General features: G+C 35.8%; 2 protein-coding genes across 2 annotated transcripts; both read left to right on the top strand.

The window, feature by feature from the left end:
• The first annotated feature begins 7,710 nt into the window (after nucleotides 1-7,710).
• On the top strand, nucleotides 7,711-11,379 carry LOC128231869 (uncharacterized). Its single transcript, XM_052945115.1, has 4 exons — nucleotides 7,711-7,895; nucleotides 8,980-9,524; nucleotides 10,081-10,152; nucleotides 10,489-11,379. The coding sequence occupies exons 2-4, from the start codon at nucleotides 8,990-8,992 to the stop codon at nucleotides 10,950-10,952; spliced, it is 1,071 nt and encodes a 356-aa protein (XP_052801075.1). The 5' UTR covers nucleotides 7,711-7,895; nucleotides 8,980-8,989; the 3' UTR covers nucleotides 10,953-11,379.
• A 2,968-nt stretch (nucleotides 11,380-14,347) lies between these two features.
• LOC128232369 (tetraspanin-4-like) lies at nucleotides 14,348-25,585 on the top strand. The gene is made up of 9 exons (XM_052945880.1): nucleotides 14,348-14,458; nucleotides 14,629-14,731; nucleotides 16,748-16,939; nucleotides 17,288-17,362; nucleotides 17,838-17,957; nucleotides 18,564-18,636; nucleotides 19,036-19,184; nucleotides 20,908-20,991; nucleotides 22,020-25,585. The coding sequence occupies exons 2-9, from the start codon at nucleotides 14,675-14,677 to the stop codon at nucleotides 22,092-22,094; spliced, it is 825 nt and encodes a 274-aa protein (XP_052801840.1). The 5' UTR covers nucleotides 14,348-14,458; nucleotides 14,629-14,674; the 3' UTR covers nucleotides 22,095-25,585.
• The last annotated feature ends 1,192 nt before the right edge of the window (nucleotides 25,586-26,777 follow it).

The raw sequence follows: 26,777 nt of genomic DNA, 5'->3' as shown, positions 1-26,777 counted from the left end.
TTGTTACCGTGTTTGATGTCCCTACGGATTGACGATGTTGGAACAACTTGATGCCGTGTTTGACGTCCCTACAGATTGACGATGTTGGAACAACTTGATGCCGTGTTTGACGTCCCTACGGATTGACAAAGTTGGAACAACTTGATGCCGTGTTTGACGTCCCTACAGATTGACGATGTTGGAACAACTTGATGCCGTGTTTGACGTCCCTACAGATTGACGATGTTGGAACAACTTGATGCCGTGTTTGACGTCCCTACATATTGACAATGTTGGAACAACTTGATGCCGTGTTTGACGTCCCTACATATTGACAATGTTGGAACAACTTGATGCCGTGTTTGACGTCCCTACATATTGACAATGTTGGAACAACTTGATGCCGTGTTTGACGTCCCTACATATTGACAATGTTGGAACAACTTGATGCCGTGTTTGACGTCCCTACATATTGACAATGTTGGAACAACTTGATGCCGTGTTTGACACTGTCGGAACAACTTGAGGTCGTGTTTGACGTCCCTACAGATTGGCACTGTCGGAACGACTTGATGCCGTGTTTGACGTCCCTACATATTGGCAATGTCGGAACAACTTGATGCCGTGTTTGACGTCCCTACATATTGGCACTGTCAGAACAACTTGATGTCGTGTTTGACGTCCCTACAGATTGGCACTGTCGGAACGACTTGATGCCGTGTTTGACGTCCCTACAGATTGACACTGTCGGAACAACTTGAGGTCGTGTTTGACGTCCCTACAGATTGGCACTGTCGGAACGACTTGAGGTCGTGTTTGACGTCCCTACAGATTGGCACTGTCGGAACGACTTGATGCCGTGTTTGACGTCCCTACAGATTGGCACTGTCGGAACAACTTGATGCCGTGTTTGACGTCCCTACAGATTGGCAATGTCGGAACAACTTGATGCCGTGTTTGACGTCCCTACAGATTGGCAATGTCGGAACAACTTGATGCCGTGTTTGACGTCCCTACAGATTGACACTGTCGGAACAACTTGATGCCGTGTTTGACGTCCCTACATATTGGCACTGTCGGAAGAACTTGATGCCGTGTTTGACGTCCCTACAGATTGGCACTGTCGGAACGACTTGATGCGGTGTTTGACGTCCCTACATATCGACACTGTCGGAACGACTTGAGGTCGTGTTTGACGTCCCTACATATTGACACTGTCGGAAGAACTTGATGCCGTGTTTGACGTCCCTACATATTGGCACTGTCGGAACGACTTGATGCCGTGTTTGACGTCCCTACATATTGACACTGTCGGAAGAACTTGATGCCGTGTTTGACGTCCCTACATATTGGCAATGTCGGAACAACTTGATGCCGTGTTTGACGTCCCTACATATTGACACTGTCGGAAGAACTTGATGCCGTGTTTGACGTCCCTACATATTGGCACTGTCGGAACGACTTGATGCGGTGTTACGTCCCTGCAGATCGAACATACTGGATCAACAACGTGATATTTCTTACTTTGATACCGCTTTAAATCATGATAGAGCCACGGACAAGTCTAAAATTACGTTTTTTATTTGACATTTTCCTCTTTATCATGAATACCACACAGAAAAGTATCTGATGAAATAATACTATTGTTTCCGAATTGTACAATAATCTGTCAAGCAATTTTGTTATCACATCAATATAGTTTATTTTTATTTTTTTTCGCCAAAGAGGTTTGATACTCATATTTATGTCTCCCCCTCTCTGGGGGAGACATATTGTTTTTGCCCTGTCCATCAGTCCGGTAGTCCGTCAGTCCGTCAGTCCGTCCGTACGTCACACTTCGTTTCCGATCGATAACTGGAAAACCGCATGACCTAGGATCACCAAACTTGGTAGGGAGGTTGGTCGTGAGGTGTAGAGGATCCCTATTGTTTTTGGGGTCACTAGGTCAAAGGTCAAGGTCGCGGCGACCCCCAATATAAAAAACATTTCTGCTCAAAATCTTGAGAACGGTTTGACCTAGGTTCACCAAACTTGGTAGGGAGGTTGGTCATGAGGTGTAGAAGATCCCTATTGTTTTTGGGGTCACTAGGTCAAAGGTCAAGGTCGCGGCGACCCCCAATATAAAAAACATTTCCGCTCAATATCTTGAGAATGGTTTGACCTAGGTTCACCAAACTTGGTAGGGAGGTTGATCATGAGGTTTAGAAAACTCCTATATTTTGGGGGGTCACAAGGTCAAAGGTCAACGTCGCTGTGACCTCTAATGTAAAAAAATATTTCCGTGCAATATCAGGAGAATGCTTTGATCTAGGTTCACCAAACTTTGAAGTGAGGTTGGTCATGATGTCTAGATGATCCCAATTGTTTTGGGGGTAACAAGGTCAATAGTCAAGGTCGTGGTGACCTTCCATGTAAAAATCATTTGCGTGTAATATCTTTATGTCTCCCCCATTCATGGGGAGACATATTGTTTTTGCCCTGTCCGTCAGTCAGTCCATCACTCTGTCAGTCAGTCAGTCAGTACGTCACACTTCGTTTCCGCCCAATAACTATAGAACTCTTAGACCCAGGAACTTCATACTTGGTTTGCTAGTTGGTCATGACTAGTAGATGACCCCTATTGAATTTGGGGTCACTAGGTCAAAGATCAGGGTCAACGTGACCTTGAGGTGAAGAAACGGTTTCCACTCAATAACTAAAGATCCTTTGGGTCCAGGAACTTCATACTTGGTATGCTACTTGTTCATGACTATTAGATGACTCCTATTGATTTTGAGATCAAAAGGTCAAAGGTCAAGGTTACCTTCAGGTAAAAAATGTTATGTTGGCAGTGACCTTAAGCTTAAAAATGGTTTCTGCTCAATAACTAAAGAAAGCTTGTACCCAGGAACTTCATAGTTGTTCATGACTAGTAGATGACTCCTATTGATTTTGAGATCAGTAGGTCAATGGTCAAGGTCACCGTGACCTTGAGGTGAAGAAACTGTTTCCGCTCAATAACTAGAGAACGCTTGCAACCAGGAATTTCATACTTGGTATGCTAGTTGGTCATGACTAGAAGATGACCCATATTGATTTTGAGATCACTAGGTCAAAGGTCAAGGTTGCCATGACCTTGAAGTGAAGAAAAAGTTTCCGCTCAATAACTAAAGATCCTTTGGTTTCAGGAACTTCATACTTGGTAAGCTAGTTGTTCATGACTAGAAGATGACCCCTATTTATTTTCAGATCAAAAGGTCAAAGGTCAAGGTTACCTTCAGGTAAAAAATGATACGTTGGCGGTGACCTTAAGCTTAAAAATGGTTTCTGCTCAATAACTTAAGAACGCTTGTACCCAGGAACTTCATTCTTGGTACGCTAGTCGGTCATGACTAGTAGATGACCCCTATTGATTTTGAGATCAGTAGGTCAAAGGTCAAGGTTGCCATGACCTTGAGTTGAAGAAATGGTTACCGCTCAGTAACTAAAGAACACTTGCACCCAAGAACTTAATACTTGGTATGCAAGTTGGTTATGTAGATGATCCCTATTGATGTTGTGATCAGTAGGTAAAAGGTCATGGTCACGATGACTGTGAGCTGAAAAATGGTTTCCGATCAATAATTGAATAACGCTTGCGCCCAGGAACTTCATACAATGCAAACTTCGTTTACATTTTCCATGATTAATCAACAACACTTTCTTCTCTTCACTATTTAATATAATCGAATAAACCAAACTTCACTGTTGGTTTGTCTCCAGTCCAAAGTTACAAATTTCATGTCCATCATTTATTTTTTCTCAGCTACGACCACACAATAGGGGAGACAAGCGCTTTTTCAAAAAAGCAATCTCTAGTTAAACGGTGTTTTACACCAAAGTGAACTACTCTAGCTTTATCTTGTCAGGAAAATCTTTATGTTTTGTAGAGTAAATGCATATTCACGAGTTTTGTTTGTCCGATTTGTTTTTATTTCTCAGCAATGCTATTTCTTGTGTTTTTTTGGACATATAGATTCCAAACCAGCATTAATATTCATGTATCAGACACGTCATTTCTGATCAAAAAGATTCCTTTTCAAAAATACAATGACGTAGAACTTCAAAAACAACATTTCAGACCATATTAATCATTCATACACGTATTAGGGTAAACTCTGTCACGTAATTCATGTCAGCTGTACATCATTGTTGTCAACATGTTAAAATGTACTCTCTTTTAGTAGCTTACATATATGATAAACATGTACATGTATAATTTCTTATTTTCTAGCTATGCAGTATCGCGTTCATTTGAAGGCACTACAGGCATGTTTTATTTTTAATCCTTATTCATTATGGACAGTCCAAAACAAAGGTCGCAATGAATGAGTATAACAAAGGTAAATGTACAAATACATGTACGCTTTATATGTACATGTATACGCATATTTTAGTTTACTCAATGTGTTTTTGTGACCCGATATACAATTTTAAGAGTTCAATTACCGGAAATAAAAGCAGCCGAAATTATTCCACCCTCATGTACATTCATCGGTTCCAAATGGCATTGTTCTTTCTGTCTGAAGAATTGTTTATCCTTAACTCCATGTTTTATGAAGTTACCAATCATAACCATACTGAGTTTCAGCTGGGAACAATCATCCTACTCCCAGGTTTCAGTCAATTGACACCACGCCAATAGCGATAACGCTACGCCTACAGTGTCACGTGACCCCTTAGTGGCCCTCCGACAAGTACGCAGAAGCAGACGATAATACTACAAAGGTTATACTTGACAATCAGTTAATTAAAATGCATGGAACATGGTAAAAATAGCAATGCAATCAAGAATAACATTAAATTAGTTCATCTCTATTAATTGAATACAATGTTTGATTTTGGTATAGTTCAATGTCTAAACTTAAAAAAAATGATATCTAAATAACTTCGGAATTTTGTAAAAGTAAAAAGGCAGGCCCCATTTTAAAATTTAAATGTAGGGTTAGGGTTAGGGTTAGGGTTAAGGTCAAGTCATGCAAGAGCAGTTTTGACACAATATTTGCAAACGTGCAACTTTGTCTCGCCGTATTGCTGCGCCTATAAAAAAACATGTACTGTCACAAGTTAGCGAGAAATGCTGGCAATGTCAGTACTTGAATATAATTTATAAAATACACTATATTACTGCCACGCAATGAGTGTTTGATCGTGTAATCAGCATCATAAAACTAAACGACCCTGTCCACTGAAACACGGACCACATTATTATGTGAAAAACGCAACCCCTAAAAAACGTTGAAAACACAGTCAGACGACGGCAAATCTTAACCTCCACACGAGTGGAGTCATCCTAAAATATAACTGTTAGTATATTCTTATTTCTCTGCGAAAAACTAAAGCTAAAAACTAACCTGTGTCTGTGTAAACACTTTCCCGCAAAAACGATGGCAATTGATTCATATTCTGAAATGAAACAAATGTCACAAAATTATAAGTCTATCAAATCAGCTAGCAATCGAAGACATTAAATGTACAAGAACACTTTTTTTCTCAAAATTGACAAAATGAAGAGATGTTAAGCAGTTATGTGTACACATGTTTCCATGGTTCATGAAAATGAGCCCATCATTTAGGCGACTCCGTCGGTCTAACTGTTAAAACGCGTTCTTTCTTCCATTGCCACTCCATTACAATGCGTCTATTCAAACATGGAGCAATGTTCAATAATGAATTTGAAGAATAGAAATAATAAATAAATTTATAATAACTCGTTTTAGCACCAGTCAGTGAAATAAGGAGTATATACTCTGAAAGTTGTAAACGACCGTGTACTTTATCAAACCTAAAATGTCCGTGTACTTTATCAATTTGGTTTTAGTTCAATAACTATAAGAAGTTAAACAATACACACTGAAAACTTTAAAATACATAAAATTTGCTTAAAATAAGATTTGTGTATGAATTATTTACGGCTAACATGAAATAAAGCGATAGATTTGTCAAAAGCCGTGTACTTTGCATTAAATTTCAACTCTGAGAAATCAGTTGGTCAAGACTTTCAGGAAAATTTTAGGATATTAGTGAAAGTTCTTTATTACCGTGGAGAGAGCTCTTAAATGCGGGTTTTATGGTCTTTATTTCACAAAAATTCTACAAATATTAAGAAAGTAATCTTTAAAAACCTTACCTGAAATCGAGACTTGTTGACATTTGTTGCCGTGCACTTTACCAAATAAGTCACGTGGGTTCTCCACCGTGAATATGTTCTAGGAACATGGAGCTTTACTTATTTTACTGTAATGAAAAAAGGTTTTATTGGTCATTTTTCAACTTTATTTATTTCAAATTTGTTTGTATATGTTTATCCGGCTGCCACTAGCAGCCCAGTGGGACACTGATGTGCTTGCGGATGTAGATCCAACGATATGTTTTTTTTTTAGCTCTACTGGCCAAAGGCCAGAAGAGCTTATGCGATGGTAATGTGTACGTAGTATGTGCATCCGTGCGTCCGTGCGTCAGTGCGGTCGTGCGGTCGTGCGTTCGTGCGTCTGTAAACAATTGCTAGTGAACACAATACAGTCTTCAGTTTTGATTGTATCACGATGAAACTTGTACAGTATTTAGATATCCATTAGAGCTGGGTTCCTGTCGAAAACCAGCCAGATCCGCCCATGCATGCCTAGATTATGGCCCTTGATAGTATAAAAAAATGCTATTGTGTAAACAATTGGTTGTGAACACGATACAGTCTTCAGTTTTTATTGTATCTCAATGAAACTTGTACAGTATCTAGATATCCATTAGAGCTCGGTTCCTTTCGAAAACCAGCCAGATCCGCCCATGAATGCCTAGATTATGGGCCATGAAAGTTTTAAAAAAATGCTCTCTATTTTTAGCCAGGTCTGCATGAGCGAATTCTATTTTTAGCCAAGTTTACATGTACATGTAAATTCAAGTCTAGAGTTAAGGGAGACAATTTGCAAGTCTAGGATTTTGAGAGACAATTTGCTTTTTGCTTCTGCAGCTGATTTTGTGAATTACTCTGCCTTGTTCTTGTTGAAAGCCCAAAGGCCATTTTTTAGCTTTAAGTTCTGTAGTTTGCGCATTCATCTCAAATTGGTTGTGAATGTTTAAGTTATGCACCTGGTGTCATTACTGGCCACACCCAGGGTTCACAGGTTTGGTAAACATAAATCTGGAAAGGTTTTAAAATCTTTTTGTGTGTTCGTGCATCCATCTCAGCACAATTGATTGTGAATGTTTGTTCAAATTGATCAATGTTGTCCTAGGATTCCCTTGACTTTGACCTTTTGACCAACTTTTTTTAACTTTTAAAACTACAGGAATTTTTACTATGAGTACAGTTTTGAAAGCATTTTTTTTGTCAGATGACTTTCACTTGGCACATATTAAAATAGTTCATGGAACTAATCTGCTTACAATACTTTCTGGGCTCAGATGTTGAACGTGCTACGTTTTCAGGTAAGCCAAACACAAAACATAAACCATATGTCTGTTGCCTTTTACCCATACATACATGCTCTGGATTGATATGACCACAAAAGCCATGCCAGTAGAGCATAGGCCCTTTGGGCCTCTTGTTTAAATGTATGTAGACTAAATTCGTATCGGATGCGGATGTGGCCAGTACAGGCATAAAAATTTTTTTTGTCCTCTTGCAATTATTTCCTTGTGTTAATAAACTGCGTCGTAGTTTAGTTGTAACAAAATCGCATGTTCAGCGCTTTGATTTTTATCATAAGACGGAATCCCAACTTTACTTTTTTAAAGCTGAGACTTTGTTCGTTTATTCAAAGGATTATTTTGTTGAAATAAAATTATTCAGTGATTTTTCTGCTGCAATATTTGGCACATGAACTCATCCTTTAGTAGTGTGTTCGATGTAGGTAAAAGTAAAGAAGAGGAATTAACTTATTTCAATCGTATTATTACTGGTAAGTAACACAGTAATCTTTCCAGTACCCTGGTACTGTATATTTTGATTACCACTTATGTTTAAAGTTACTGTATTGAAACTTTCATATTTCTACGAAATATTGGGCTATTCGATATGCTTAATTTTGCGCTAAAGCAAACTACTTTTTGCATTATAATATTCGATATATTAATCTATTTATGACTATGCACAACGAATGGATTTTCCAGATCTATAAATACGCATACGATGTATCTAAAAATAGTTTGAACGATGTATCTAAAAATAGTTTGATTTTTAAGACTTTAATTAAGTATTATCAAGCCATTAAGGGGTGTGGCAGTGATTCATCTGGCAAAACATTGATATAACCGTTTGTAGCACGGTACATCATGTAAGTCTATTATTCTTGTCTCAAAGTCTAACTTAATCCCGCGCAGAGCGGCAGCCACATAATTATGTCGATCGCTGTCCATTATTTTGTCCATTCGAGTTTTTTTTTATTGATACCGCTAACTTCCCAGGCACCTGCTTTAAGTATGACAGTTATCATCATGTAGAGATCACAGGGATAATTGATTTTGAAATGAGATTTTAGAACGCATCTTTGTATTCACAAGCCCTAATCCATTAGAAACCCGGTTTTGCGAGTCCCATGCACCAAGGGGCGGTATTCATAAACTTCTTAAGTCATTTAATTATTAATTTCCTAGAATGTTCATAGGAAACTGACTTAGGAAAGGACTTAGATGTTTTTTAAATACTGCTCTCAGTTATATACACAGATTACTTAAAAATATGCATGATATGGCTGTTTATGGATAGACATGTTTAAGAAGTCATGTGGGTCTTTAGAACAAAAACATGGATACGCATAGAAATGAATCCCGGTCTGACCATGGCGACATTTAAAAAGCCTCAATTATATAACTGCCCGGTAACGAAAAATTGTAATAATTTAACATGCATTTTAAGTTCCAACGGTTTTCAATGTTGATGCCACTCTCCAATTTCTCTAGTATTTATAAATGGGTGGTCGGTGTGACTAACTGTTTAGTCAATGTTTAGAATAAGTATTATTTTTCATTTTCATTATATTTCAGAAGCACAAGAATGGCCGCAATAAACAACAATTTGCCAGGCAAGGCGGTGATGGTGGTTAACGCTGGTGAACGATCAAACCCTCCGTATGGCTTCCGGTACCGCGAGGGCGCCCAAAAGGATTGGGACAATATGTGTTCCGTACTCAACGATCTTGGCTTTGAAAGGCTGAACAAAGAGAGAGAGCGATCTTACAACGTGTCCTTGTCGCGATGGGACCACACCAAGACAAGGGACGGTGTAGGACATGCTCAAGGGAACACTCATCCACCACATGCCGAGAATCCTCCCTCGGAAACGTGCTGTTTGAAATGTCTCATACAGCATCATGACTTCGGGCTCGCAAGTTCTTTTGCTTTCTACATAAGTACACACGGAGTGCAGGAGAGGGGGGTCTTGTCAGTGCAGTTTCTGAGTGATTATGAAAACACCTATGATTCGATCACGGTGAAGGAAATTGTGCAGACGATGAGTAGTAACCCCACTTTGAAAGCCATACCGAAGATACTTATCGTTCAGGCGTGCAGGGAAGACGACATGCACCTAGGTATGTTCATGTTGAATTGTTATCTTTCAGGAAGTGGTCATAAGGTTTAGGTTGGTGTGTGTGTTCATTAGGATATGAATTTTTCAACATGGTCTGGGGACCGTTTCAGTCAAGTCGAAAAGTGAAAACAATTTGTTTATTCTTTCTTTATTTGCGGTATGATTGTCTACCAAAATCATGAGTATGTACATCGAATTTGAACTATTACACCATCACATTGGACAAATATTATTTTGAACTCTTACTTAGTTTGTGTTTGTGAGCTACAGTGTGTTTGTCCGCCATATGATATAGTGAATAATTGACAATAAATGATACTCGGTCTTCGGACTATAAAGTATGGATTGGTTTAAAGTTCAAATTAGATACTATGTTAGGTCCATTTCAATGCAAAACAGTTTCTCTAAACTGAAGCCAGAATGGCTGTCATTGTCGCAGTGAATAACTTTGACGTCGTTTATCAGTGACAGTGGTTACCGCTTTCACATTTATGAAACCCCTGCAGTTTTACCAACGTTTACCTGTAATTGGCTTTATATATTTTGCTGTTTGACAGATATCCGAGAGGACAAAGGTGTGGTGGTGAAAGTAGCAGGTACGGTGGATGCAAACACAGACACTCAGAACGGTACCTTTCCTTTTAAGACTTTTGGTGTAAAAGCTGGTGTAAATATAATATTGTACTAAAATTCCGGAAATGTTGGTCAAACTGCCATGGATCGCTAGTAGGTATTACAGTTTCTTATTGGCCAAAACAAAATTGAAGAAGAGTAATTAAATAGTTCCTTAACGTCAGGTTTAAGGCACAATATATATGATATTAATGTCACCACTGTTCGTTTGTTTCACTTCTTGGAATGAGTTATAAAGGGGCTAGTGCCTTACATAAATGCTGATATCTCATGCCCACGAATATACATGATTTCACAGTGTCTTATATCTTGAGCATATCACATTTATCCAGGGCAGAGAATGGATGGAGACGAGGACAACGCGATGCGAATAAACCCCGGCGAAACCGGACCGCCCCCGCAGCTCCCGAATATATTCCCTGATCTACCAACGGTCGATTTCAAAATATCGAGAGATTTCCTCCTTCTGTTCCCGACAACGCCGTACCGCACTTCAAAGAGAAACACACAGGAAGGGTCATGGTTTGAGTATCACCTTAAGGAAGCTCTCGACGAACACACGGAGCCAGTGGTGGACTTTCTAGAGCTTATTACGCTAACGTCCAACAAAGTCGCTGCTCGTTCATCCGTGGTTTACATGGGGGGGTGGAAGGATGGTGATGGTAGACGGATTAAGAATGAACAGCTTTCTGGAATGAAGAACGCCGTGTGTGTGGAGCACCGTCTTTGTAAGCCGCTGGTCTTCCGGAAAGTCGCTGGATCGGAGGAACACATGGAAGCCGAGCCTGCATATTGAATTGCCTTCGTTGGACTAAAATTTATCATATCTTTTGTAACATTAGAATTTTCTGTGATTATTAACTATTAATACGAGTTGTAATACTTTTCTTCATTATTGCGAATGTATTCGGTTTTGTATGGTTATTAATGTTGGAGTTTCTTTAAAAATCATTGTCTCGGAAGGAATTAAAGTTATATTGTTGTTACCTAATTGTAACCTGAAGTCCAACCCATTTGTTCTGATATATATATCATATGTGTGTGTACGTTAAAAAAGTATTTATTGATTGCTTTAAGACTAATTCAATAAATTTGGCGGTGTTTCGGCATCGGATGTTAACCTTTCTATAGGGAATGATTTCTTTTGAAAATCAGTTTCTGTGTATCTTACACTCCAGTTTATGAAATAGGACAGTTAATATTAGTCGGAATAAATTGTAAATATATAATGAGATTATTTTCATCAATACTCGGATGTCGATCATCGTGACTTCTCAAGATATGATAAAACAGTTTAATGTTAACGACCACTTTTTAAATATATAAAATTACTGCACTGACAATATCTGATGTAACAAACAAATACAATCACACTGATGTGAAACTTGAATGAATGAAGTTTGAACTGAGATTAGGCCCGCATCGGGGTACAGTTCAGTATCCCCAAGATGTTTTATTTTAGCACGTCCGTTGGTTTTTGCTGCTTTATTTTCGGAGTATTGCCCTACTGCAGCGTGTTCCCTGTGTTGTGCAAACTTAAAACTAAACATTGATAATGAATCGCCGTAAAACGTTCCAATTATTCACATGAAAATTACCAATGTACATAGAACACACGTTATCAGTGAAAATAGGCAAATGTGTACTGAGGGCTATCACGTCTGCTTTTATAATTTACGCCGCGGATTGGTGTTCGTTTACGTTGTTCTTGTGTAGAGTGACACTCTTATTCAAAATGAATACATTCACATGCATAACAGACATTCATTTTGACTGATAAACATGAAACTACTTACTAAATAATGCGTTTATGGAAAACAAGATAAAACTGATAACAAGATTGTAACCGTGAATTTAATAGAAGAAAGGGCAAACATATTAAATGGTTGGTGAATGCTAAAATATTTACTGTGGTCTACTATGGTATAATAAGGTAGAAATACCGTGTTTTATGCTCATTTCTTTAAAACAATGTTATTAATTGTGGGAAATCTTATTCGGGTGTAAGAGTGCATCTTTAAGTAATATGCTCACATGAATGAGACTTACTAGTCTGTATCTCTAGAACTCTTTTGACGGTACTTGAAAATGTCAGTTTGACAATAATTACTTGCGTTCAATGGCTCAAGAGTGGCAATATAAAATGACTGAGCAAGAGTCACGGTGCGTATCCATATCGATACCCTCTTTGCGAAATCTACTGAAACGGTACCCTCTTTGCACATGCCCCGGTCATTCTCTGCTGGAAACAAATCGGCGATGGACAACAAGCCAGTAAATGTTCATTCAACTGATGAAAGGAGGTATGTCATGTGCAAAAGAAGTAAACCACGGAACACTAGAATGTTATAGCTAGATCTTATTTATTAATGTGCCCATTTTTTAATTACTGCAACTCCGCAATAAGCTACACAATATTGATATGTCTTGCCTCGCCCACCGCCTCTGCATGTTCTGCGGGCTTAAATGAACCACTGGTTTGAGTATGTACACCCCATACATATTACATGTATTCATTTATATATCATATTCATACAAATGGCAATTAACAGTCTAAAATATGTGGTAAATTCATAAAAACACCCTACTTTCGGTTTTGCAGCGGCACGGGATACCTCTTTGCTATTAATTGTTTATATCACAGGTACCCTATCTCTCATTTTTTAAAGCAATGGAGAATGTTTGACTTTTTAATTTTGATCCTATATATATATATATAGGCGTTCCCTGTCACATATTAAACGATCAACGCAAAAAATACGATAACAAAGTAAAAATATGTTACTTAGCTCGATACAGTGCTACAAGGGTACCTGGGAGAGAGGGTACCTGTGATATAAACAATCAATAGCAAAGAGGTATCCCGTGCCGGGATATTGTGCAGTTGCAGTAATTGAAAAATGGGCACATTACTAAAACAGACATAGCTATAACATTCTAGTGTTCCGTGGTATACTTCTTTTGCACATGACATACCTCCTTTCATCAGTAGAATGAACATTAACTGGCTTGTTGTCCATCGCCAATTTGTTTTCAGCAGAGAATGACCGGGGCATGTGCAAAGAGGGTACCGTTTCAGTAGATTTCGCAGAGGGTACCGATATGGATATGCACCGTGAGAGTACTCTTGTGGCGGGTCATTGGTCTAGTGGTCACACACTTGAGTGTCAATCCAGGGATCGCAAGTTCGATTCCCGGCCACACGACTAAAAAATACCATACGTCTTCCGGGAGCACCAGGTAAGCTTCAACAAGGGTTACATTCTGTCTGTGCACTTAAAATTCTCAAAAAACTAAAAATGACTAACAATTTTATCGGAGCACACGCCGACTGTGCGAGTATAAATTAGCTTAAACACCCAATTTAGTTTTTGTTTTCAAATACATCAGTGGAAGATGTATCCACCGATATGGGGCCTGAAAAATCTTTCTGTTTTAAAAAAGAACACAAAATGTGGAAGTCAATAATCGCCATCACGGGCAGATAATAATTGCGATCACAATGGAGAGACTTGGTAGCTTTCAACGTAATTTCCGAATTTGAAATGTTTAAGGAATACCCCGGTAATCAAGTGAGTATTTTAATGTACAATTGTCAATTTCCATGAGAAGAAGTGTTTCAATTCTTTATTAGTTTAAACATCATTTATTATACAACGACTGTGAAGTATCTAATAGTCGCTCACGCTGATGCGTAAAGGAAACCCGCGCGGAATGTCCAAACGGCGTGCCGGAATACACACTTGTTCGACTTGGACGTTGACAACCAACCAAAAACTGTCTCACACGCCAAGGCCGGGAAACGAACCCGTGAGTCATTTAAAGATAATTTTGATATACCTGAAAATCGATGTGTTTTTTTTCTGTATAACTATAAAGTTACGTTATATAATGAACACCCCTCGGTACAATGACGGTTTCGGAACATCTTAACAAATCAATCATAGGTATACTGAGAATATTTAAATATAATCATGTCAAAGAGCGAGAACCCTTTTAAATAATATTCTGTATATGAACATCTGTAAAAAGAAAATGTGATATATTAGAGACATCACAAAAATCAGACATACATGTATAAAATGTGCGCTAGTTCAGTTAAATTAAAAAATAGGCATGACGTTGCTGCTATTTGACCATTACCTTTGACTGGTTTACTTGTACATAGCATTTTTTACACATTAGCTCGTAAAAATCAGTATACAGTCTGTAATTACTTCCGTGAGTAATTTACCTTTACTGAAGAAGAGTTCCTGATATTCAATTTCAGCATTTAGTCAGTGTAAAATCCAGTTATTACCGGTATGTATATGTTCGAGATCCCTTAAATTATTTGATTATTTTAGTTTTTTGAAATGCATGCATTTTGCATCTTATATTATGTAAACAGTTATCACCTGTAATTAACCTGTGTATAAGTTTACAGGTACAGTACACTGTACAGTACATGTTCCACTATCTTTCTATTTCAGGATAATATAACAGGTACCTGTGAAGAGCTGCATAACAGCTAGCAGAATGGTGTCAAAGACAGCTTTGAAAGCTTTTATGCTTATCATTAGTACAGTTTTATTTGTAAGTATACAAATATAAGTATTTGTAAATGTTTATTATGAAGTGTCAGTGTAGTACAGTTGTCACTGTAATCCACACAAGCCATAAAATTCCAAATTAACCTAGTTCTATAGGATTCAATAGCAACACTCTTGATTAACTGCAGAAACTGACCAGTTCATCTTTTAAAAGAAATATTACAAAAAAAGGATTGTTGTTTCCTTGTGTCCATTTCCAACTTTTAGAATAACTGATATTAATCTTTAATAAACAGATACATCTCTATTCATACTCTGGTCTTCTAAAAGTTGGAAATGGACACAAGGAAACAACAATCCTTTTTGGAAGCTTCCAATTCAGGACAAAAACATTTAAAATGTTGATCCTCTGAAGAAGCATTCAGCAAATAAATCCAAGTACTGTTACGCTTTTTATCATATGACCGCTTTCAGCTGGGTTTCAATCAGCCTCAATGAAACATGAACCTAAAAATGTTTTTGTCCTGAATTGGAAGCTTCCTTCTATGTCTATATACAATCAACATCATTTTGCGTGTATTACCAGAAAGATTTTATCAGAGGTCATATTCACGAGAATTTCTTGATTCTTGACAAGTATGAGTTTAGTTAAGGATTTTAAGTATTTTATTTCTTACCCTTTTACCAAGATCTCGAAGTTTAAGCACCAGTCAATTGTAACCACGGCCCTCCCAGGTCTGGAGGTAAACTGTGGATAGGCCCTTCAGTGCCGGGTGAATGTGGTGGTTTTGTCTTGACGTCCAAATTAGCAGGGAATGGGCCTTACCTAGGGTCCCTGGGGTGCGGGGGCATTTGGCGGGGATTTTTCCAGCAGTTTGTCCTTGCAGGGCGGGGAATTTGCCCGGGCTTGGCTGGACCGAAACTCAAAATCCCAGCTATGCCCCGGACCTGGGGGGGCCGTGGTTACAATTGGTGCATAATATGTCCATTACTATAATAGAATAACTAATCCTTTGATAAATCATCTTAGATATTCAAACATTTATTTATTTCTAAATTAATATCATTTTGATAATGTTCATAGCACTGAAGAAATACAAACAGATAATATGTTCATTCCATAGACAAACATCTTTCTGCTTGTCAACAGAGCTGAGAAAAAATAAAGGTTATCACAGAATATCTGAGCCTCAAGGGCCATAACTTGTATTGAGAATAACACAGAGTAATGTAACCTAATTATATGATAGCCGTCAACAATTGTATGACGTATGAAGTGAATTAAATGAAAGGTATCAAGTTTTAGGGCAAGTTTGCATTATCACTTGTAGCTCATTGGCAAGATTTAGAACATCTAGTCATAAACTTCATATTGAAATTGGTCGATTTTTTTGTATTGATAGAAATGATCGCTTTTGTACTTATTGTTTATTGGATAAAGACATACTTGTTATTGAAGATGAATATCATGTGTTTTTTAAGTGTTCAAGATTTAATGACATCCGGGAAAATTATTTGTTCTCTTGGTATCGTGGAAATACTGACATTTTTCATTTCTATAATATGATGGCATCGGAAAATGTTACCCATATTAAATCCATTGCTCTTTACATTCATAAACTCATGTTAGCTATAGATAACACTTAACTTGTTAACCAAGAGACACAACTCTTATTTAGTTACATATATGCATTTTGTTATATTTGATTTGCATTGTAACATGTATTATGGGCTGGAGGCCTTTCATTGAAATAAACTTTCGTTCGTTCGTTCTAATACCCTTCATTCAATTCACTCAGTACTTTCTCGGACGACATTATGCACAGTCCTCTCTTGACCAAGACTTGTTCTTATCAATTGGAGAAAACATTTTTGTTAAATTCTGTATTAAATGACCACTCATGTTTATCAATAATCCTTTAGATAATATCTAGAGCAATTTAGACAGTCAGTCAGCAAGATTGAGTTATTGCCCTTAAATTGATTCATGAAATTAAATTGTATCATTTGTATAGGGATATATTTTTAATCTGTTTAGATATCTTGTATTACATTTCAGCTTTGTGGAGCAATAATTATGGGTATCGGGATCTGGGCAGTGGCAGACAAAATATTTATATCGGATATAGTTGGCAACTCGTTATACAGATCTGCATCTTACATTATGGTTGTGGTTGGAGCCTGTATCATTATGACATCATTTATTGGATGTACAGGAGCAGTACTGAACAATAAGGGGCTGGTCTTCTTTGTAAGTGGAATTTTTTATGTTACATATATTAATATACAGTTGAGTATGAGATGTTCATGTAAGTGTATCAACTTTTTTGTTTCTGTCTATCAAAAAAATAGTACATAGATCTGTGAGAAAGCTTTTGGAACCGAAAGGTCCATGAAATGTAGAGGTATGATAATACACCAGAGTTTGAATTAGTACCATTCTGGAAGAAAATACAAAATATAGTTAGATGTGTAATTCTTTGTTAAAATCCTTGCAGTTTCACCTTTTAATTGTTTACACAATTGCTACTTGTATGTGTTTCGAAATAATAGAAGCAAACAAGAAATGTTTTATATGTCCAAATTGCCTATTTTTCAGTTTGTATTAGTTAATGGTCAGATGTTTGTGCTGCTTATGACAGCCGCTATACTGGGAGCTGTGTTCAGGGACAATGTGAGTTGGTATTGTGTTGATTCGGTGGCATGCTTGTTTGGTATGGTTAGACTTCAGCCTTCAATAAGACTCTGATGTATAGCGTAATAGGTTTACAGGCTTCTTAGTTTTGGGGTCAAGGCAGTGGTTTGTAGTATAAAAATATTACCTAGGACTGAATCTTTGTCAAATCATAGTGCATTGGTCTTATTCTCATGATTCTGATAACTAGATATTATCTGTGTTAGCAATATATCATGACATTAGAAATATTAGATACATTTGACTAGAATATTAAAACTTCCAATTTAAAAAAAGTTGTAAAAAGTGCTTATTTAATAATGCTGAAATTAACTGACATTTAAAGCTGCTACCGGTATTTTTTACATACATGTGAAAGTAGGTTTTGTCCTTTTGGTGAATGATAAAAAATGAGGTCCATGTGTTGGATGTGTACAGTAATGTCCAGGTGTTGCATTCTTACATGTGCTTGCAGATTGAAGGAGATCTTCAGGAGGACATGAAGCGCGGTATACGGAGCCAGTATGGTACGAGTGTTGAGTACAGTGAGGAGAACCGTGACATCACGCAAGCCTGGGACATGCTTCAACAGAGGGTACACATTCACATTGAACTTTCTGTTGAATAAGGAAACAACATAAATATCAACAATGAATGTCAATTTATTAGTTTCTCTGCTTTTTTAACATTAGTCTGGTTTTGTCATAACCTTGGTTCGACTTTTACCAGTGTCATAACTCAAAACCTTTCAAGATATTCAATTAAACTTAAAACAGAGACAATACACTCATATTATAAAGCCAATATCTTTGCTATTAATAAATTTTTGCCCCTGTTTCAAATGAATAAAACATTATACTTGAATTTGCATTGGCATTTGCGTGGCAGTGCTCTTATTTAATAGTTGTGAGCAATGGTATAATAATGTCTACAAAACAAGAATTTAATCAATCGGGAAAAATAATCTACATGTAGGGTTTAATATTGTAATTTTTACTAGGAAAATGACCGCATTATTGTTAATCACAATATTGTTTAATTTTGGATCATTTTTCAAGATTGGACAACACTCCTTAAAAGGAAACTCCTTTAACTTGCATAAATATTCAAATAAAAAAATGTTTATTTAGCATTTGAACTTGCTACAAAAAACTTCAAGATAAAGAGAAAGGTAAGCAGAATGGCATCTTGAATGTTTCAGCTACGATGCTGTGGTGTTGACAATGAAGGATGGGGAATATACCAAGAGTCAAACTGGTTTTATCGCCAATTTAGTGAGTAGTGTAATACAACAATTTATTTAATACATGTACATGAATACGTTGGTTAGATTTTTATTCACTTTAAGATGTGATGATTATTCAGTAGAATCATTGTCACATCACTGAGAACTTAACTCAATTAAACTTTTGTATATCGGAATATGAAGCATTGGAAAATGATGATTTTGTTTGCAATTGCTAAAACTTACATCTCAAATGGATATTGCTGTAAATGCTGCATGAGAAGCTCTATACTGTGTCAGTATATGTTAGTTTGATTATGTTACAGGTATATCTTGCAAAGCATATATGCAATGTGTAAAAATATTAATTGTCATTTTTGCTTAAAAAATGTTTCTGCAAATGAATGGTAAATATGTTGAGACATGACATTAAGGCCCAATATTTCAGATGAGTTTGAGAAGAAGTTTGTCCCCCCAAGCTGCTGTGTGTACCAGGAGAGGCTGGGCCAGTACCTGAACTTGTTCAACTGTCAGTCGTTTGCCTACGGGCCACCACGGTTCAGGACGGGAGCACAGAATGATGCACTATTTTATCAGGTTTGTTGCGTTTACTAGCAAAGGGATGAACCTATTGTTACACCCTACTAGATAAACTTGAGCACCCCCATTAGCAGGCTAGTGAATGAACAAATGAGCAAGTTCGGCACCAAGAACTGTCTCCAGACTTAATGTAAGTGAAAAACAAGTTCACCATGTATTTATAAAATAAAATAAATAAATAAATGAATTGGACTATTCCCTTTCTACCCTATACACACAAATGTATTTGTAATTGTTAAAAGTAGAAGAAATATAGTGAAATTAATATATTATTCATAATCATAACAGATATTGAACTCAGTTGCTTTCTGATAAAACACCACAAACACCCAGCATTGGCCATCTAATCTGACATCCCTTGGCATTCAAAAAACCTTGCTTTTTCACTTTTCATGTACATAGTTTTTAGTTTGGCTAATCGTAGAATAAGGAGGCTTCATTACTCGCCCAGGAGTCTGTGTCAGTATCAAGTTTTAGGACAAGTTTGCATTTTCACTTATAACACTAATACCCTTCATTCAATTCACTAAATACTTCACACAGTTGTTGAGGACCATCACTCAATGAGGTTACATACATGTAATCCTAAATACAAATTATAGTCCCTGATTGACTGTGTAATTTTAGGGCACAATGTGTTGGGTTAAAGTTTTAGGGTAAGGTGGCATTTTTACTAATAACTTCCATACCCTTCATTCAATTGGCCTGCTTCTTCCATCTTACATCAAGGTTACATAGCACCGTTTCATCCTCAATGCAAATTTTGGCCCCTAATTGACTTCAGAACTTAGTTTCAGGGCACTTTGTGTCTGGTAAAAGTTTCAGGGCAAGATGGGGTTTTAACTTGTATCTCAAATACCATTCGTTAACTTCGTTCAATATACTATATACTTCACACAGTTGTACCGGACCATCACACAATTAGGTTACATATCTCCATTTCATCCTGAATACAAATTATGGCGCCTGAGTCACTTAGGAACTTAGGTTTAAGTTTTAGGCACATTGTGTCAGATTAATGTTTTAGGGTAAATTGGGATTTTTACTAAGACGATCTATATCTTTCATTTAATTCACTTAATATGTCATACAATTGTTGACGGCCATCATATAATTAGGTTACATTACTCCATGTTATTCTCAATACAAATTATGGCCCTTGATTGCCTCATAAAGTTTGGTTAAAGTTGTAGAGCAACTTGGGATTTTAACTCAGTTCTCAAATACCGTTCATACAATGGACTTCATACTCCATCACACAGTTGCCATCACACAATTAGGTTACATAACTCCATATTTACCTGTTTAAATACAAATTATTACCACTGATTTACTTTTTTTGTTGACTTTTTATTTTACTTTTTTTTTAATCTTTTTGATTGAGTTTGACAAGCACACATTACATCATTAATGCATTCATTTTTAAGACAAAGTGGCATATAGATTAACAGAAAAAAATGATTTGTGTGGAAGAAAGGTCTTACCAATCTTACCAAGCAGAAGCAATGGAATATAAATGTATTAAATAGATTTTATGCTTACTTGTTCTTGATGAATAGTTAGTTAGATTTTGAAACTAAGTGGTCCTTTTGTTTTTAAACTTGGCAACTTACTTGATTGAAATGAATTATGAAATAATGGTTATTAACTTTTTTAACTATTTTTTTTTATCATTTAATATTCACATCCTGTAACACAAACATGTCTACTATATTTTCAGGGCTGTTTCTTTGCTGCTCGGGAGTTTGTTGTGGAACAGGCCAACATTCTCTTGGGCATTGGCTTCTCCTTCTGTGTGTTCCTGGTAAGCTAAATGGTTATTTGTTTTATATGATATAAGGATAAATTTAACATTAACATCATACCTACCTTTTTTACATGCTTATATGAAATAAAGAATGTATTTTGCTATCACTTTTGACTGAAGTTGATAACACATTGTAATAGCCTTACCATTAGTTATTATTTATTTGATCATGTTTTTAGCCCTTTGTTAATTTTTATACTTATTTTTTGTTCGGAGCATAACTTGAAAGTCTGAGTTATTGACTCAAACTTCATACAGAGATGTATCTCACTGACAAGAAGTACAGAGGAATCATAACTCTGGATGCAATATTTTTTTTAGTTATTGCCCTTTTTATAATTTTCATACTTCTTTTTGTCTGGAGCATAACTTTGAAGTCTGTGAGTTTTTTACTTCCAACTTTAAATACAGATATATCTGATTTAGGAGAAGTGCAGTGCACATTAATTTGATTAACCATAACTCTGAATGCAGTATTTTGTGAGTTATTGTCCACATTTAAATTGTAATCCTAAGCGGATGTCGATACTTTTCCTAATTCGGCAGGGGATATGGCTGTGATTGCTCTTGTTATACTATATTTTTTACTTCCCACCATAACTTTGTATGTTTTTGAGGTATTGACTTCAACTGTACAAAAGAAACATTATTTGTGTTTGGTCAACTCAATTAAAAAATTGTGCTAAGCTTTTAAATACTAAAAAGAAAATGTTCCTGCCATTTTTCCTAGATGTTATAGTCCTTTTAACTTTATAGTAGGACCATTAACTTATTTGATGCCTTCTCACACACATAGGGCATTTGATGAGCATACATCACTCCAAGTGATAATTCTTATTACAAGAAGGTGGTGTATTGAGACTTGCAGGTTGCATGTTACAACAAGCAAGCTTGGTTAAAGGTCAAGGTCACGCTTAGAGGCCAATATGACTATATATTGTTTCCCTCATATCTCTTGAATCACTTAAAAGATTTGGAAATATCTTGCCACAATTTTTCACAGTCTAATGTTTATTTATTTTCAGCTTACCGCAATAGTCGTAGGTGTAATGTTTATTCTGAAACTTGGGGAGGATAGCAGAGGTAGCTACGAATACTAGACAAGCGTTGCGGACCAACCACTGGCTACCTACCAGATTGGGTTCTGCTATATGACATATCAGGAACTGCAGCAAACATATCAGGACTAACCACTATGCATTCCCTCATCGCTAAATGGCAAGGTTCCATGATAGAATCTGCACAAGACCAAGAAAAAGAACCATTTGTTACATTTTCAATTAAAATGACAGTCTATGTTTGATATGTTCTCTATGAGTGAAGTGATTGGGTAAAAATTCTTGAAATAAATGGATTGAAACACTGTTAAGAATAGGCTAGATAATTCTATTTCATTCCATTGATGTTTTTTTCAAAAAAGTGCATTCAAACTTTATTTGAAATGATGTACTATAATTCTTCTTGCCACAACAGTTTCCGACTTAAAAAGACTAATAATAATAAGCATGTCTGTGGGATTTTCATGCTCTTAGCAAAATCAGTAAAAATCAGTCCATTACATTGCCATTAAGGATTGCGAACATAAATGATAAAACCTGATAAATATTTAATTATTATCATAGTTTCTGTGGTGAAACAAACAATGACATAAACTACTAATGAGTTTTCACCACAACTTCATTCAGAAAGGGAAATAAAAAAACACCAAAGAAATATTTTGATTGCTCACTACAAAGTCAGTGGATTTTGCCTTAAATACCCTAATACATCAAGCAATGAAGCACTTGATTCCACTCAGGAAATCCTACATGAATATGCATATAACAAAATTTCAATAAAATATGCCGTAAACATATTTTTTTACTAAGACTTGCTCATATGTTTACATGCTCAGTATCTTTTAATAATAGTTTAAAATGGTCTTTATGTGATGCATTTCTTGGTGCCATTTTGAATTTCATATTATTTTATATAATGATGTTTTATTACCTTTACATTATCATGTAGTTTGCTGTCGAGTTTTAGGTCATGTATTACAATTGCAATATACTCATTTATGAAATAGTTTAGCCATGTCAAATACATTCTGATATATAAATAGATGCATGCAGGAAGCTGAACATTGTATTTTTAACACTAGAAAACAGGGGTATGTTTAACACTAGAAAACAGGGGTTATCTCCAAAATCTTTTTTTTTTTACTGAATGTATAACTTATGCTGTTCTTTTTAATTACCTTTAAAATAGAACGCCAAACTGCTTCATGGAAAAAATAATTGAAATTGAAACAAAATTAAGAAAACACTTTCATATCCACTTAGTCTGGATTACTTCCCCTATCACTATATATATATATATATGTGTACTATTGTAATTAGTATGCAGGGAAACAGACTAATGTCCACTACTAATGTCCACTGTGCTTTAAAAACATTTCCATTGGAAATGCTTATGTTAATCTGAATTCAATAATTATATGCCAGAATTTAACATTTTAGATAAACTCACCTTTCATATTAAGATAAGCTAACAAGGTTACATTCCATTATTCAGTTTTAAGATTAGCAGCTTACATTCCATACTTCCATTTTAAGATAAACTTACATTCCATACTTCCATTTTAAGATAAACTTACATTCCATACTTCCATTTTAAGATAAACTTACATTCCATACTTACATTTTAAGATAAACTTACATTCCATACTTCCATTTTAAGATAAACTTACATTCCATAATTGCGTTTAAGATAAACTTACATTCCATACTTCCATTGTAAGATAAACTTACATTCCATACTTCCATTTTAAGATAAACTTATATTCCATAATTGCGTTTAAGATAAACTTACATTCCATAATTGCATTTAAAATAAGCTGACATTCCATAATTCATTTTAAGGTAAGCTTACATTCTGTGTTGCATCCGCTAATTGTTTCATCTTGTACATATTGTCAGGTCCATCTTGTTCTTTTCATCCGTCCATTTTTTTTCAAGCTTCCAGGAGATACATTACAATATGGAGGGAGTTCAACACCTCTCCAATTATCTTGAAGATTATAAAAAGTCTTGATTTTGTTTTTCCTTTTTAAGAAATGCTTATTTTCGATGTCATAACATTGTTTTACATTGAAAATTCTTATTAATTAAAGAAGAAAGATACTGTCGAGTAATGGTGAGCTGTTTTGTCTGTTACCAAATTTTAAAAGCATAATTTCATTTCTTGACCTGCCTAAACATGCTATTTTTACTAAATATGAAAAGAAACTGAAGATAAATATTTTTGTTTCATCATCATCATCATCATCATCATCATCATCATCATCATCTCATCACCACCACCACCACCAACACCATCATCATCATCATCATCATCATAGTCAGAATAAAAGTTATTTGTCTTGGAAAGAACAAATGCTCTCGTGCAATCTTTGTTGTGTGAGAATGAATCTGGCAAGTCATGCATGTTGTGTATAGAATAGCATCCATATGCTTAATGTAATGCTAAAGATAATATGAATACCGGTATGATTATGATGAACATTTTTTTTTTACAGCTTGATGCATCAATTTTTTATAAAATGGCCAATTAGGAACTATTTGAAAACAAGATCCGATGAGTGAAGCTTTTCATTAGTTATGGTTTATTGGATCATGTTTATAGTAACCTGTGTAGCTTTTCTTATGTGTTATGCTTGTATTTATTTGTTATCCTCTTCATGTAATATTTAGTGATAAGGTTGTATTCTTGTTTGTATGTTTTTACAGTTATTAACACTTGCTGTTTGAATGCTGTAACGATTAGTTTTGGTTTAGGTTTTACGTCTAATCAATGTTGATAGGGCTTTTGTTTAGTCACTTAGGTTGTGTGTCAGTCTATTAAAGTAGACAATAACTTGTGTTGATTTTATTATCAGGATGAAGCTTTTTTCAGTGGGCATAGCTTAATGTTCTATCCAAAAAAACTTACAAAAACAGTGGTACTAGAACCATAAAGACCACTATTAAACCATTTGAGTATTTCCAAAGTATAATTAGCATTTGGATACTTCTTGCCTTAATTTCTCCAAAGTTCTTAAGCGTAACAAGTTTAAATAGCTTATTTCATTTAGCCAAATTTTTAATTTAATCTTGACTTGACTCAATAGAACTTAACTTACCATGATTATCACCAGTTTCGTTTTAAAGTCCACAAACTCAAGAATTTAAACATTACAAAATTCATGACAAAACAAAAATAGTGAGCCCAGCTTAATCCTGTTATAAGGGGCGTATTATGTTTTGAGAAATTAAGGCTTAAACATTGTTCACAAGTCCCATTGTTTTGGTTTGTGTTCACTTGTGTGTTTTTGTAGCATACAGCCATGACTGGTGATGTTTAAATGGCACTGTTCGGAAAATTTCTTAATAAGAATCAAATATTACCAAGAACTTTCTACATTATGAATTATTTAATATTTTTAACTACAGAAAAGTAAATGTTTTATCAATTCACCTATCTAAAAATGTCATCTTCTTTGTTTGAATGCTGTTTTATACTTGAATATCTTTTTTATTTGCATTATTGTCAATTAATAAACCACCATAATGTACTTATTGTAATGTTTCTATATCGATGAACAAAATGTAAACGATCTAGATTGTGCTGTTGGCGGCGGATTTGAATGTTGCACTGCTTAATTTGCAGCCAAGACAACACATTGGTGTTTAAGCCGATTCCTAGCCAGTTATTGCAAAAGAAGGGGGACTTTTTATAGTACCCGACGATATTTCCCGAAATGACATACATGTATGACGCGTGTTTAGTGTATTATCATCACATTCACACCTCTGGCATTAGGGGACAGTCGTTGTAAAAACAAGACAAACGAACTTTATAAACAACAACAGTGTTGTAGACAAAAGTTTTTTATTATCTTTATTGAGAATTATTTTTATTACTTTTTTTTCGAATATTCGAATACCGATTTTGACATTTGAATACCAAACGTTTGATCGAATATTCGTTTGCATCCCTACTAATTTGTATTGCTATTTTTCTTCTTTTCGCTATCTTTATCACGGTTCATGGTCAGTCGTAGTCTGCCATGTGTAGCTACAAATCTACACATACAAGTAAATAAGTACAAATAGCGTTTCATAACCTCTCTATGTACTAGTAACTCGATGGTCCTAAACAAGCATCGCGTCCTAAACAAGCATCGCGTCCTAAACAAGCATCGCGTCCTAAACAAAAATCGCGCATAAACTTGGATTCAATATATGTTTGTTATATGTGAGACCTCCATGGAATGAGTCGCACTTCACAGATCCACTACTAGATGCTGCTTGTTGACTGTTTTATTTAATCTACCTGTAACTCTCAAGGGCATTCTGTTGTTGAGATCAGCGTGCCAGAATCAAGACTTCAAGAAAAAAATATTGTTGATTGATACTACCATAGTACTTGTTATCAGACGGGCGGTGATGTTTTACATTTACCTTGTACAAGACCTGTAGCGGAATGTTCCATATGTTCTTGTCCTCTCGAGGTTATTACCTGCGATACGGTAAGCGATGTTCAAGCACGCCAACTGTCGTTGACCTCTTCAGTAGTTATTCATGTTGTAAATGCATTAAAATGGTATTGATGGCCAAATACATTCGGAACTCCTCGGCCATTTTTTTCAAAAACAACCTCGGATGTATGCCGGTATATCTGTTGAAGTAGTCCGTATTTTTTTGAATAAAAGCATTAATTAAATGTAGTGTTTAAGAGTTGTATTCATTGCTCTCAGTTTAAAT

Source organism: Mya arenaria, chromosome 4 (genome assembly GCF_026914265.1).
Source record: "Mya arenaria isolate MELC-2E11 chromosome 4, ASM2691426v1".
NCBI lineage: Eukaryota > Metazoa > Mollusca > Bivalvia > Myida > Myidae > Mya > Mya arenaria.
The sequence above is the reverse complement of the archived record's forward strand: the minus strand, read 5'-3'. Positions and strand labels throughout refer to the sequence as shown.

Excerpts from the sequence above, each read along its gene's own strand:
- LOC128231869 (XM_052945115.1), top strand. The coding sequence starts at position 8,990 with ATGGCCGCAATAAACAACAATTTGCCAGGCAAGGCGGTGATGGTGGTT. Across the intron at positions 9,525-10,080 it reads GGAAGACGACATGCACCTAG|ATATCCGAGAGGACAAAGGT; the intron begins GTATGTTCATGT and ends GCTGTTTGACAG. Across the intron at positions 10,153-10,488 it reads AAACACAGACACTCAGAACG|GGCAGAGAATGGATGGAGAC; the intron begins GTACCTTTCCTT and ends ACATTTATCCAG.
- LOC128232369 (XM_052945880.1), top strand. The coding sequence starts at position 14,675 with ATGGTGTCAAAGACAGCTTTGAAAGCTTTTATGCTTATCATTAGTACA. Across the intron at positions 17,363-17,837 it reads GAGCTGTGTTCAGGGACAAT|ATTGAAGGAGATCTTCAGGA; the intron begins GTGAGTTGGTAT and ends ATGTGCTTGCAG. Across the intron at positions 17,958-18,563 it reads GGGACATGCTTCAACAGAGG|CTACGATGCTGTGGTGTTGA; the intron begins GTACACATTCAC and ends TGAATGTTTCAG.